General features: G+C 36.7%; 1 protein-coding gene across 3 annotated transcripts in view; it reads left to right on the top strand.

The window, feature by feature from the left end:
* pard3ab (par-3 family cell polarity regulator alpha, b) overlaps positions 1-12,899 on the top strand; it is a 116,820-nt gene that overhangs the window by 37,437 nt on the left and 66,484 nt on the right. For all 3 annotated transcript variants that reach the window (XM_073847096.1, XM_073847097.1, XM_073847095.1), the window contains exons 3-9: positions 223-406; positions 514-695; positions 3,262-3,405; positions 8,533-8,612; positions 9,151-9,234; positions 10,535-10,660; positions 12,396-12,781. In XM_073847096.1, coding sequence (XP_073703197.1) covers positions 223-406; positions 514-695; positions 3,262-3,405; positions 8,533-8,612; positions 9,151-9,234; positions 10,535-10,660; positions 12,396-12,781 — 1,186 coding nt within the window. The remainder of the gene's footprint in view (positions 1-222; positions 407-513; positions 696-3,261; positions 3,406-8,532; positions 8,613-9,150; positions 9,235-10,534; positions 10,661-12,395; positions 12,782-12,899) is intronic.

The raw sequence follows: 12,899 nt of genomic DNA, 5'->3' as shown, positions 1-12,899 counted from the left end.
TCCAAACAAGAAACCAAAGGCTTAAAAATGGATGTAGAACAATGCATATATCATATTTAGTAGCAAACTAAAACAGGACTGGTCTGAAAGAGCAAGTGAGCATTCAATCAACTGGAACATTCTCACCCTGACCTCAGGGCAGAGAGCCATCCTATTACTGTTTCACTCTCTTAAATGTAAACATCTTTCTCAGTCTTTCTGTCTCTGTGTTTCTCTTTGCAGTTGGTGGCAGTGTTTGACGAACAAGAGCCTCATGTCGGAGGTGACGGCACCAGCGCGAGTTCAACAGGCACACAATCGCCGGAGCTCTTCTCCGGAGAGCCGTCCACCTCCACCCCACTGTCTGCCTTCCAGCCGTATCTGCCCCACAGCGAGATAGAGGTCACCACATCCACACTTCGAACCAGTAAGAGACAGACAGAGAGTCTGATAATGTAGTCTAGGTCTTTGAAAGTTTGAAATGTGGAAGTTTTGGCCTTTTGTGTCACTCATTGGTCACTCTATTTGTCACAGACATGCCTTTGCATGTTCGGCGCAGTAGCGATCCGGCATTGTTGAACCTGACAGCGATGTCCTTCTCTGAGCCTGGTTCACAACCCGAAGAACCTTCCAGAAAAAATCCCACTCGGTGGTCCACAACAGCCGGCTTCCTGAAACCACGTTTATCCACAGGCACCAACAGTCTGGAGAGGAAGGTATGCAGTAGAGCCCTATAATTTCCACAATGCGGAAAATGTGGACGGAATCCGGTCATAAAAATTGAATTTACTGTATAACGCAGAATGTCTCAGAATTTGTCAAATTTTGGATGAATAAATCAAATATAGGTCATACACTTAAATCAAAACCAATATGGACTTGTGTCTGTGAATATTAAGCCATAAAAATACAATATGAACATGAATCCTGCATGTTCTGCATGACTCTGTGTGAATGAATGGCGCAGATGCACAGTTTACGCTTGCAGTGTTTTCTGTCGCCTCGAGTACAAGAACACAAACAATCTCTAGAACCCGTCAAATCCGTCAAAATAAAATTTTATATTGATTGAACTTTGTTTGAAGAAATGGTGACAAAATATTATTTAATGTAATGGTCGTACTAATAAAAGTATTATTAAAACATTACTTCTTAAAGAATATTTACTAGAAGAAAATATTTACCATAATTTGTTTACCAGAAAAATGTAAAAAGACAGTATTTCTGGGGGAAAAAGATGCTTTTGATTATTAAAATTTAATGTAACCATTAAAATGGAATCCAGAAAATGAATGGAAATTATTGTAAAGATAAAACTGAATTTGAGAAACAAAAACGCATGTCATAGGGCCGTAAAAGTGATTTTTGTTAAGCTTTTATTAATTCCCCTTTAAATTGTTTAAGTTTAATGATTTCAATTAATTAGAAATAATTTTTAGTTCAATGATTAAAACTGAGTCTACAAAAATTAGAATAGGGGAAAAAAACAGAAATTAGAAAAAAAAAAAAAAAAGAAATTTGGAAAAAATAAAACTCATTTCATAGGGCCCTAATGAAGCTGCTGTGAAGCTCCAAACTTTCATAGTGGAGGAACATAAATGACGTAAAGGGATAATTCTGTCTTCATTTACTCAACCTCATGTCATTCCAAACCCCATAGAACTTTAATTCTTCCTCAAAAGAAGGTATTTAAAAAAAAAAGTGTTTAAGTGTCCATAAAATGATGTGTTATTTTGGACCCCATTGACATTCATTGTATGAACCGAGCATTCTTCAAAATATCATCTTTTATCTTCCACAGAAGTAGATTTTTAACCCTAACTTTTAAACCTGTAAGACAGACCTGTTGTGACCTCTGAAGTTGTTAATCTGTAGTATATGCTTTAGTTAAAGCCATAAATTTGCATTATTTTAATAAATATTCCAATTAACAAATCGCACCATGAAGCACTACAATTAAATAATCAAGTTTGTCTCAATATGCTTTTTAAAAATACTATGTATATTTAGCAATAAACCTAAAATATATTGTTTCTATGTCTACATATTAAACTAATATCTTTATTTGTTTTTCTTTGTTTTTTAATTTGATTAAAACACTAGTAATGTTTAATGGGATTGTAGTTTCCCCTCTTTAAAGGCATGGTTCACCTAAAAATGAAAATTCTGTCATTAATTGCTCACGCTCTTGTCGTTCCAAACCTGTAAGACCTTCATTCTTCTTCAGAACACAAGATAAGATATTTTTGATGACAATGAGGTAGAAAAAAGGGCATTTTTACAATGTCCTTGCTACCTTTCTATGCTTTGAACATTGTAGTTTCATATAAGCACGTTCAGAAAGCTCTCAGATTTCATCAAAAATATCTTATCTTGTGTGATGACAGAATTTTCTTTTTTGGGTGAACTATCCCTTTAGATCCTGTAAGTACACAGTCTTGTTCACATCATAGCTGGTTGGTTTGATTCATGACTTATAACTCTTTAAACAAAGATTTTTTGAAAGCCCCCATTAGAAAAATATTTATGAAACCAATGCTGCGGTAAAAGTGGGCTGGCGCTCTTGCACTCCATTAATGTTCACACAAAGGTTGTCAATATATTTAGAAGTGGTGATTACTAAGTGGGCGGCTGACTTTAGTCTCTGAGTCGTTTTCCTGTATTGCTGTTTGGAGGCCATTACCTTCCTGCTGGTGTCGTTTCTCAGATCATATGCGATAAATCTGTCATCTTCAGAGGCAGAGGTCACATCACCCTTCATGACATCTCTATGAATATTTACTGTCATTTCTGAAGGGTTCACAACCTCGCATCTCACCAACCGTTAGAGCTCTATAAACAAGCCATGTGATGGCAGTGAATGTTGCGTTGCTGTTTGTGTGTTAAATTTATCGTGTGCGGCATGAGTTCATTTAATGCATTTGCTGATGTGACCATCATTTCTCTGTCTGTTCTCCCTCTAGCAGAGTAATGCTTATGTCAATGCTAGTCATAAAACTCTCCAGACAATGAGTTATGGATTTCGCTCACTCTTTCACGCTCTCGCTCACACTCTCTCATCTTGGTTATTCCTTTGTAGTAGGCTTTGATTTACAGCTTTTTCTTATTCATCAGCACAGTGTCCTTAGACCAAAATATTTGGGCATACAAGGTGGTTTACTGGTGTATTCTGACTATCCATGTAAAGTAATTGTGAAACATTTGATCATTTTACTTTAGTGTGCCAAGTAGGCAATAAACAGGGTTAGCAATGTAATGATAATTGAAGTTTTTTCTCTTTAGGGCCGAAGTGTCGACACATATCGTAGTCTTCCACGTGATGCAGGGCAATGGTCAAATCAGAAGGAGTTTCAGCGTGAGAAGGGCCGTTCCTCACTCAGCGCCAATCATCCCATGGTTGACCGCTGGCTGGAGAGACAAGAACAGGTTGGAAAGCCATTTGGTTTTGTTTCTATTCATTGTGCAAGCCTAATATTAATGGTCATGTTTCTTAACAAATCAACATTTCGAAAACTTAGTACAAAAAGAGCATTTATTGAAACCAGGCTGTAAAAATGAATCATTGAACATCCAAACTTTTTTTGACTTCAGATGGCTAAATACATCAACAAAAAATGAGTGTCAGTAATGTCTACTGGGACATAAGATACTTGGCTTGGCCAGTCGTGGTTGGCTAATCAGTGGAAAGCTGGATAGATCCTATTATTGCTAAACACCAGAGAAAATAACAGTCAAATGTGTGAAAGTGCATCAAATGAAGCAGTTTCTGGCTGCGTGTGGTGCCTGCTGCTCTCCTTATCCTTAAGAAAGATCCCAGTGTTAGGAAAGAACAGCTTAATCATGTCCAGTTTTTAAAAAAATGTTGATGCGCACATTTCAGCACAGATTGTTTCGTGAATCTGTCACAGTGTAATGCAGACTTTGTAAAAAAGGCTGCTATTAAAGGATGTAGCAGTTAAAACTATATTGGACTTGACAGCAAAACCACAGTCTTAGCAGATCAAAGCATTGTTGTTCACTTGACATGCAAAGGGGATGTTCCTTAAAGGCACAGCACAGTCTTGAGACAGGAGAAAACATGTTCACTCTATGCATCACTTGTGTTCTCATCACAAATGTCATTTGATTTTCTGTTTATTTTATCACAACTGACATTACAGTACAGAGTCTTGGCCCTTTGAACTACCTGATGCTCAATACTTCATGTACATGAATTTTATTCTAAACTAAAAAAAAACCTGAAATATACTTATTTTTTTATTAAAAAACATCTTATAGTGTGGCTCTGAACAGTGCTAATAATTAGTGTGTATTTGTGTTATATTGTGTTTTCTTAATTGGAACTGAATAATAGTGCAAGTACTGAAATCAATTGCATTGAGTATGTAGGGAGAGAAGAGACATTTGGTGTATTGGAGAGAAGATCCAGGGAGAGAGGGTTAGTGTGGAGGAGGGGAATGTGTGTGTGTGTGTGTGTGTGTGTGTGTGTGTGTGTGTGTGTGTGTGTGTGTGTGTCTGTAATTAATCAAAAAGGTAAAACAGCGATTATAAATCACTCTCAGCTTTAGACTGCTAATGAGATAAGACTATATATAGATCTCTCTTTTTTCTCTTTTCTCTCAGTTTCTCTCCAGTAGGTGCTGCTGTAGGTCAGTTGTATCTCAGTAATCAGTTTTTCTCTTCAGTATTTTTTTTCTTATATACATATTCACTTTGTCTACTGAGTGTGGAGCGGATAGATAGAATATGGACAGACTGATAGACTGACAGAAAGATAGGTAGGCAGACAGACGGACAAGTAAGCGGGCTTATGATGGGTAGATGGATTGATAGACGGTAAATGATAGATAGATAGATAGATAGATAGATAGATAGATAGATAGATAGATAGATAGATAGATAGATAGATAGAAAGATAGATAGAAAGATAGATAGAAAGATAGATAGAAAGATAGATAGAAAGATAGATAGACTGGTAGTTAGACGGATAGGTAGACAGACAGACGGATAGATAGGTAGACATACAGACAGACGGGTAGATAGGTAGATATACAGACAGACGGGTAGATGGGTAGATAGATAGATGGTGGGTAGATAGACTGATAGATAGATAGATAGATAGATAGATAGATAGATAGATAGATAGATAGATAGATAGATAGATAGATAGACTGGTAGTTAGACGGATAGGTAGACAGACAGACGGATAGATAGGTAGACATACAGACAGACGGGTAGATAGGTAGATATACAGACAGACGGGTAGATGGGTAGATAGATAGATGGTGGGTAGATAGACTGATAGATAGATAGATAGATAGATAGATAGATAGATAGATAGATAGATAGATAGATAGATAGACTGGTAGTTAGACGGATAGATAGATAGATAGATAGATAGATAGATAGATAGATAGATAGATAGATAGATAGATAGATAGACGGATAGGTAGATAGACAGACAGACGGGTAGATGGGTAGATAGACAGACAGACGGGTAGATGGGTAGATATACAGACAGACGGGTAGATGGGTAGATGGATAGATGGTGGGTAGATAGACTGGTTGGTAGACGGGTGGGTAGATAGATAGATAGATAGATAGATAGATAGATAGATAGATAGATAGATAGATAGACGGATGAATGGATAGATAGATAGATAGATAGATAGATAGATAGATAGATAGATAGATAGATAGATAGATAGATAGATAGATAGATAGACTGGTAGTTAGACGGATAGATAGATAGATAGATAGATAGATAGATAGATAGATAGACTGGTAGTTAGACGGATAGGTAGATAGACAGACAGACGGATAGATAGGTAGATATACAGACAGACGGGTAGATGGGTAGATATACAGACAGACGGGTAGATGGGTAGATATACAGACAGACGGGTAGATGGGTAGATAGATAGATGGTGGGTAGATAGACTGGTGGGTAGATAGATAGATAGATAGATAGATAGATAGATAGATAGATAGATAGATAGATAGATAGATAGATAGACGGATGAATGGATAGATAGATAGATAGATAGATAGATAGATAGATAGATAGATAGATAGATAGATAGATAGACGGATGAATAGATAGATAGACGGATGAATAGATAGATAGATAGATAGATAGATAGATAGATAGATAGATAGATAGATAGATAGATAGACGGATGAATGGATTGACAGATGGATGGATGGATGGATGGATAGATAGACGGATGGATGGATGTTTGTCTTTCTCCAATAAATAATGGAAAAGTGTGACAGGCTAAAAGCTTCCTCTGTTACCTCTCTCCCTGTTTCTTGTCATGCATAGCAACACCTCAGCAAATTGAAGTGAGGCTCACCTAAATAAGAGCAGGAGTAACGCTTGAACATAAACTAATAATTGACTGAATTAGGACAAGGTCTTTATAATGTGAACGTGTATTTGTCCCATCGGGCTTTGCTGATGAAAGCATACATTAATGTGCCGCTTCAGTGAGGGAAACGGTGTGCATTCAATAGAAACAGACTGTTCAGCCTCTGCTTTCTTATGCTATTAGTCATTTCAGATTAGGAGAATCCCAGAAAAACAACAATCGCTGTTTGCAATATGCCTTTGCCAAGGGAAAGGTTTGGATCAGATCCGAGCAGGACAATGGCTTGGCAACCGTCTCTGATCATTTCAGGCGTGTTGGATGTTGTCAGAAGGCCAGCGGTGTCGTTCTGGTACAGTTATGCTGTCAAACACATACACTCTTTTTGTCATATTAGACAGCTGTTATATAAGACGCGATGGCTATGTCTGCTGTAGAGGGTGTATTGTGTATCACAGCTATTTTCTTCACTTCCTTCCATTGTTTTTTTTCCCCTCTGTATTACACTTTTGAAAACCTTGGTCACGGAGGAAAAGAGTGATTGACCAACTGCCCTAGATAGAGATTGATGAAGAAACCTCTAAACCACAGGGGTAATGAAGAAACAACTTGGGGAAAATGAAACAAAACATTGAGAAACGGCTTTTTTTGTTTCCTATTGTTTTTTTATTTTTATTTTCTGTTCTTTTTTCATGTTTCTTTATTTTCTGTTCGTTTTGGTTTTTATTTTTTTCTCTTTTCCTTTAGTTCCCCCCTCTTTCTCATATAATTCTTCTTTCTTTCTTTATTTATTTCTTTCTTTCTTTCTACTTCTCTTGTTAGTTATTTTTTCATTCTTTCTTTTCTTTCTCTAATGAGTTTTTTTTTTCTTCTTTCATATTAATTGTAGTTTTTCATGTTTCTTCATTTGAAAAAATAATAAAAGAAAAGGAAAAAAATAAAAAACCAAAAAGAACAGAAGCTTTTCCTTTATTATTTTCCCCTTTCTTTCTTTCTTTCTTTCTTTCTTTCTTTCTTTCTTTCTTTCTTTCTTTCTTTCTTTCTTTCTTTCTTTCTTTCTTTCTTTCTTTCTTTCTTTCTTTTTCTTAAAAATGAAAAACCAAAAAGCATACCTTTTTTGGTTTCTTTCTTTTTACGTTTTTAAGTTCTTTTTAGTGTTTTTTCCTGTTTCTTTATTTTTGTGCTTTTTGTTTTTTAATTGTTTTTTTCTGTTCTTTTATTTTTTGTTTTCTTTTCTTTCTTTCTTTTTTATTTTTCGAGTTCTTTCTAGTTTTCATGTATTTTCTGTGCTTTTTGGTTTTTAATAGTATTTTCTATTCTTATTCTTTTTCCCCTTATACTTTTTCTTATTTTTCTTTCTTTCTTTCTTTTTTATTTTTTGTTTTATTTTCTTTCTTTTTACATTTCTAGCTCTTTCTATTTTTTTCTTTCATATAAATTTTTCCTTTTTTTCATTTTTCTTTATTTTCTGTGCTTTTTGGTTTTTAATTGTGTTTTTCTGTTTTACTTTTTTCTTATTTTTTGTTTTATTTTCTTCTTTCTTTCTTTTTGCATTTTTCTAGTTCTCTTATCAATATTTTTTCATTCTTTCTTTTCTTTTTTCATTTTAATTATCCTTTTTCCCTTTCTTTTGTGTTTTATATTGGATATTTAGTCTTTTTTAAATAATTTTTTTTCTCTATTTTTCATTTTTTTTCTTTCTTTTCTTTTTGTTCACACCCACTGTTCCTTAGATCTGAATAATGCATGTAACCGTCTCAGGCCCAGTGTTGTTGTTGAACGTTACACTGGATGAAAACTACTTTCAAAGTCATTGAAAGTGTGTATATGAGAACATAGAAGTGGTGTCATGGCAGCAGAACATGGACCTGTTGGCTACTAAAACTTTAATGAGAACTGGTAGTGTGGTTTTACTCAAATAATCAAGTGACACAGTAGTGAGCATGAGCTCTTGTGTTCCTCTCACCTGATCCGTGGTGTATCAGTGAAACATCTCATGTACAAACGGAGAATGAATTCCTTCAAACTGTTTAGAAAAAAAAGAACTTCAGAACTCGCTGCAGAAGTCTTCACCCAGGTCCTTTCATTTTATGTTTACACTGTGGTTCTTTTGTCAGATGTATTTATTAAAGGGCTTTGTTTAGTGCAATGCATTGTGGGTTAAGTGATTTTCTTGTTGTTGCAGGATGAGGAGGAGAACGGTCGGATTGAGCCAGTGGGACGTGCGGATACATGTTTAGAGCACATGGGAGTGAGATCGCTAGAGTAAGTACGCCCCCCCCCCCCCCACACACACACACAGACGCTCTGACTGACAGCAGCGGTGATGTTATCTCTTATGTTATGCGAATCTCTCCTTCATGCTGTCAGTTTGATTTGCAGGTAATGAAACGTTTCGGCTCTTTAGAGTTTTATTGTAAAATGACTTTTTTTTTCTGAGATCAGATTGAAATGCTTTGGATAAACTGTCATCTATACTCTCGCTTGAGTCTTTCACAGTTCTGTCTGACACGTTCTAGATGTGATGGCATTGATGCCAAAATGAGTGTTTTGGTGTGAATCTTTGATAAACATCATGACTAAAATGCTAGCTCACATTTTAGGGCATATTTTATAACTTGAGTCTATATAGATGCATTTATAATGTCTCTATAGATGCATGAATCACAGCATTCTGACTTTTTTTTTTGCCGGTTTTGACTCCGCCCTATATTTTTAAACTCCGCCTCCAATAGATGTTTACATGGAATTGCTTTTTCCTCTCTCTGATGGTTTCTTTTCTTTTTTTGCCTCGGTTCTCCAGTGATATTGTGAAATTGGTGGAAGTGTCCAATGATGGAGGTCCACTCGGTATCCACGTGGTGCCTTTCAGCGGACGAGACCGCAGGTAACAACCACCAAACTCCATTATTAAATCAATAAAAGGGCCAAAGTAGAATAGAATAACTATTTTTATAGCTTTGGAAACAGTGTTTTCAAGTCTGTGGTTTTCCTGTGGAATTGGGCTACTTTAACACTGTTGCTGTGGGTTATTTTTCATGTCTGCGGGTTCAAGCGACCCCAATAATGTGATATTTAGCCCCTGGAATGTGAATTTTACCAGGGGAATCTGCCAAAAAACAACTATTTAACCCCTGGAAAACATTGGATCGAGTTTTTATGAATTCCTTGATTGTCCTTAACAGTTAAACTACCCATTGTACTACGGAAAAATCCTTCACGTTCCACAAGTTCTTTGGTTTTCCGGCATTTTTTGTGTATTTGAACAATTTTCTTTTCTTTTTTTACCTAATTATCTATTTTTTTTTTCATTGAGTACTGCCCTTCTGAAGCTACAGAAGGCACTTGCATGTTTCCTAGAAGACAAAATAAGTTCAATTTACCATGATCTTCAAATTCAAAATTTTCCACCCACTGGCTCAGTTGTCCTCAGTGTGAAAAGATTGATATCAAAATCATTGTCATTGTCAGAAAGAGTTCAAATACAAATATTTTATAAATTCAACTGTTATTTTCTCTTGTGGACTATATGTAAACATCCTTCATGTGAAATATCTTATTCAAGTCACTACTAAATAAAATATAACATGCATTTTGTGTGATCCCTCTTATTTTGGTAAAATAATTAACATTTTGCAGATTCTGCAACTTTTGACCTTAACTGTATATACTGGCTTATTCCGAACCCAGAAAAAGCTAATCTTTAGCTCACTTGAAAGTCTCTCCTCGGCATCACCTGATGTTCTGAGTGACCCCTGTTTGATTTGAGATGACTAAATGTTTGTGTGACTCTAAAGAGCATTGAATCCTCTGCAGAGTCAGTAAGAGTCTGTTCTGACGAGATAGAGTATCTAAACAGCATCTGTATGTGAGCAGTCACCAGGCAAACTAATCTAGCTAAAAGCAGCTTTATATCTCTGTGATCTGCATCTCTCTACGAGCGGTGAGAGAGAGGGCTTGCTGCTGCAGCAACAGGACGCAGAGTTATAAAGATGGAGGACGTTATTTATCTTGAGGACTTGCTTTCGTTCAGAAGTGCTTTATGATGCTGCATTAGTTTCAAGTTCTTTCAATTCGATATCAATCAAGTTAATGTTTCATTTCAAATGGATGGCGCTTATGACTATATAAATAATAAATCATAGATCAAGGCATAGATCAAGTGTTTGTTTGTGTGTGTGCTGCAGGACGTTGGGTCTGCTGGTGAAGCGTTTGGAGCGTGGAGGGAAGGCTGACATCCAGGGTTTGTTTCAAGAGAATGACTGCATCGTTCGGATTAACAACGGAGACCTGCGGAATGTCAGATTTGAGCAGTAAGACCTGACCTTTGACCTCTGACATGTGATTTGTACAGAGTGCTTGTTTTCCCTTAAAATACCTCCTCTTCCTCTTATCTATTAATTTGCTCCACCTGTTCATTTGTGCATCTATCCATCCTCATCTGTTTACCTGTTTGTTCATTCAGCCATCCATCCATCCATCCATCCATCCAAACATTTGTCCATCCATCCATCCACATTAATTTATCCTCACCTGTTCATCCATCCATCATTTGTTCATCCATTCATTCATTCATCCTTTGCATTTATCCATCCATGCTCATTTGTTCATCCATCCATTCATTTACATTCGCCCATCCATTTTAACCTGTTCATCCATCCATAATTGTTCATCCATCTATCCTTATCCATTCATCCATCCATCTGTCTGTCCATTCATTTATTCATCTATTTACATTTATCCATCCATCCATCCTCGTCTGTTCATCATCCATCCATCATTTGTTTATCCATACAATTGTAAGTCTATCCATTTATCTACATCCATCCATCATTTGTTCATCCATCATCCATCCATCCATCCATCCATTTACATTCATCCATCCGTTCATCCATTTACAATTATCCATCCATCCATTTGTTCATCCATTCATTTATATTTGTCTATCCTTACCCATCCATCTTCCATCCATTTGTTCATCCATCCATCAATCCAGTTGTTCATCCAGCATTTATCCATCCTCCAACCATTTATCCATTTGTTCATCCATCTATTTAGATTAATCCATCCTCATCTGTTCATCCATTCATCCATTTGTTCATCTATCTATTTATATCAATCCATTTGTCCATCCATCCATCCATCCATTTGTTTATCCATCATCCATTCATTCATCAATCCATTAAGAATTATCCATCCTCATCTGTTCATGCATCCATTGATCCATTTGTTCATCCTTCCATTTAGATTCATTCATTCATTCTCATCTCTTCATCCATCCATCCATTTGTCCGTCTGTCCGTCCATCCACCCGTTTATCATCCATCCATGTTCATCCATCCATCCATCATTTGTTCATCCATCCATTGATGTTCAATCATTCCCATTAATCATACACTCATTCGTTCATCCAGCTATCCATCCAATCATACATCCATCTGCTCATCCATCCATCCACTTGCTCATCCGTTCATTTGTCCATCCATCCATCCATCCATCCAACCATCCAACCGTTTATCTATCTACGTCCGTCCGTCCATTTGCTGATCTGTCCATGATCCATCCATCAGTTCATCCATCCATCCATTCATCCGTTCACTCTTCCATCCATCCATCCAACCATCCATTCATCAATTTACATTCATCTGTGTATTGCAATTTGTTCATCCATCCATCCATCCATCATTTGTTCATCCATCAATCTAGTGATGTTATATCAGCCATTTTAATCCATACATCCATTCTTCCAGCTGTCTGTCTATTCGTTCATTCATCCAACTGTCCATCCATTTGTTCATCCAGCCATTTGTCCAGTTGTCCATCCATTCATTTGTTCATCCAGCCATTTGTCCAGTTGTCCATCCTTTCATTTGTTCATGTGTCCACCCATCTATCCTCATCTGTCCATCCATCTACCCACCTATCCCCTTTTATCTGATATGAAGTGATTAAGTATCTATGTTTTCTATTTTGCTGTATGCAAACAAAATTAATTGTCAAATTCTAATTCATAAACCTAAATGTTTGTGTGTTTTTGTATGTTTTCAGAGCTCAGAACATGTTTCGTCAGGCAATGCGTTCTCCTGTCATCCTATTCCACGTGGTACCATCCACCATGAGATCCCACTACGAGCAGATATCCCATAATGAACACAACCCAAGAGCGAACATTGACCTTTCTGGACGTTTCAGCCCTGACTCCCTCACCAATGAAACCATAGGCCTGGATCACGCCGCTCACCGATTGGCGCAGCACAGGCCACACCCTCAAAATAACCATTTAGATTCCAGCTCTCCCATCCATCATCCTGTTGGCTCATCAGGGAAGCCTCCAACAGGCCACGCCTCCTCTCCACAAAGAGGATTAAGCCCCGGCCCCACATCCGGCTTCACCAAGAAGGTTGGGCGGAGACTTGGAATCCAGCTTAGAAAAGGTATCAATAAATTAAGTTATTAAATAGGCATTACCATTTTAACATATTTAAATAAATATTTTATTGTAATATTTAAAGGAACTGTATGTAAGAAATTTATTTCAGTTAATCATAAAAT

This window comes from Garra rufa, chromosome 9 (genome assembly GCF_049309525.1).
Source record: "Garra rufa chromosome 9, GarRuf1.0, whole genome shotgun sequence".
NCBI lineage: Eukaryota > Metazoa > Chordata > Actinopteri > Cypriniformes > Cyprinidae > Garra > Garra rufa.
This window is presented reverse-complemented; position numbering and strand designations above follow the sequence as displayed.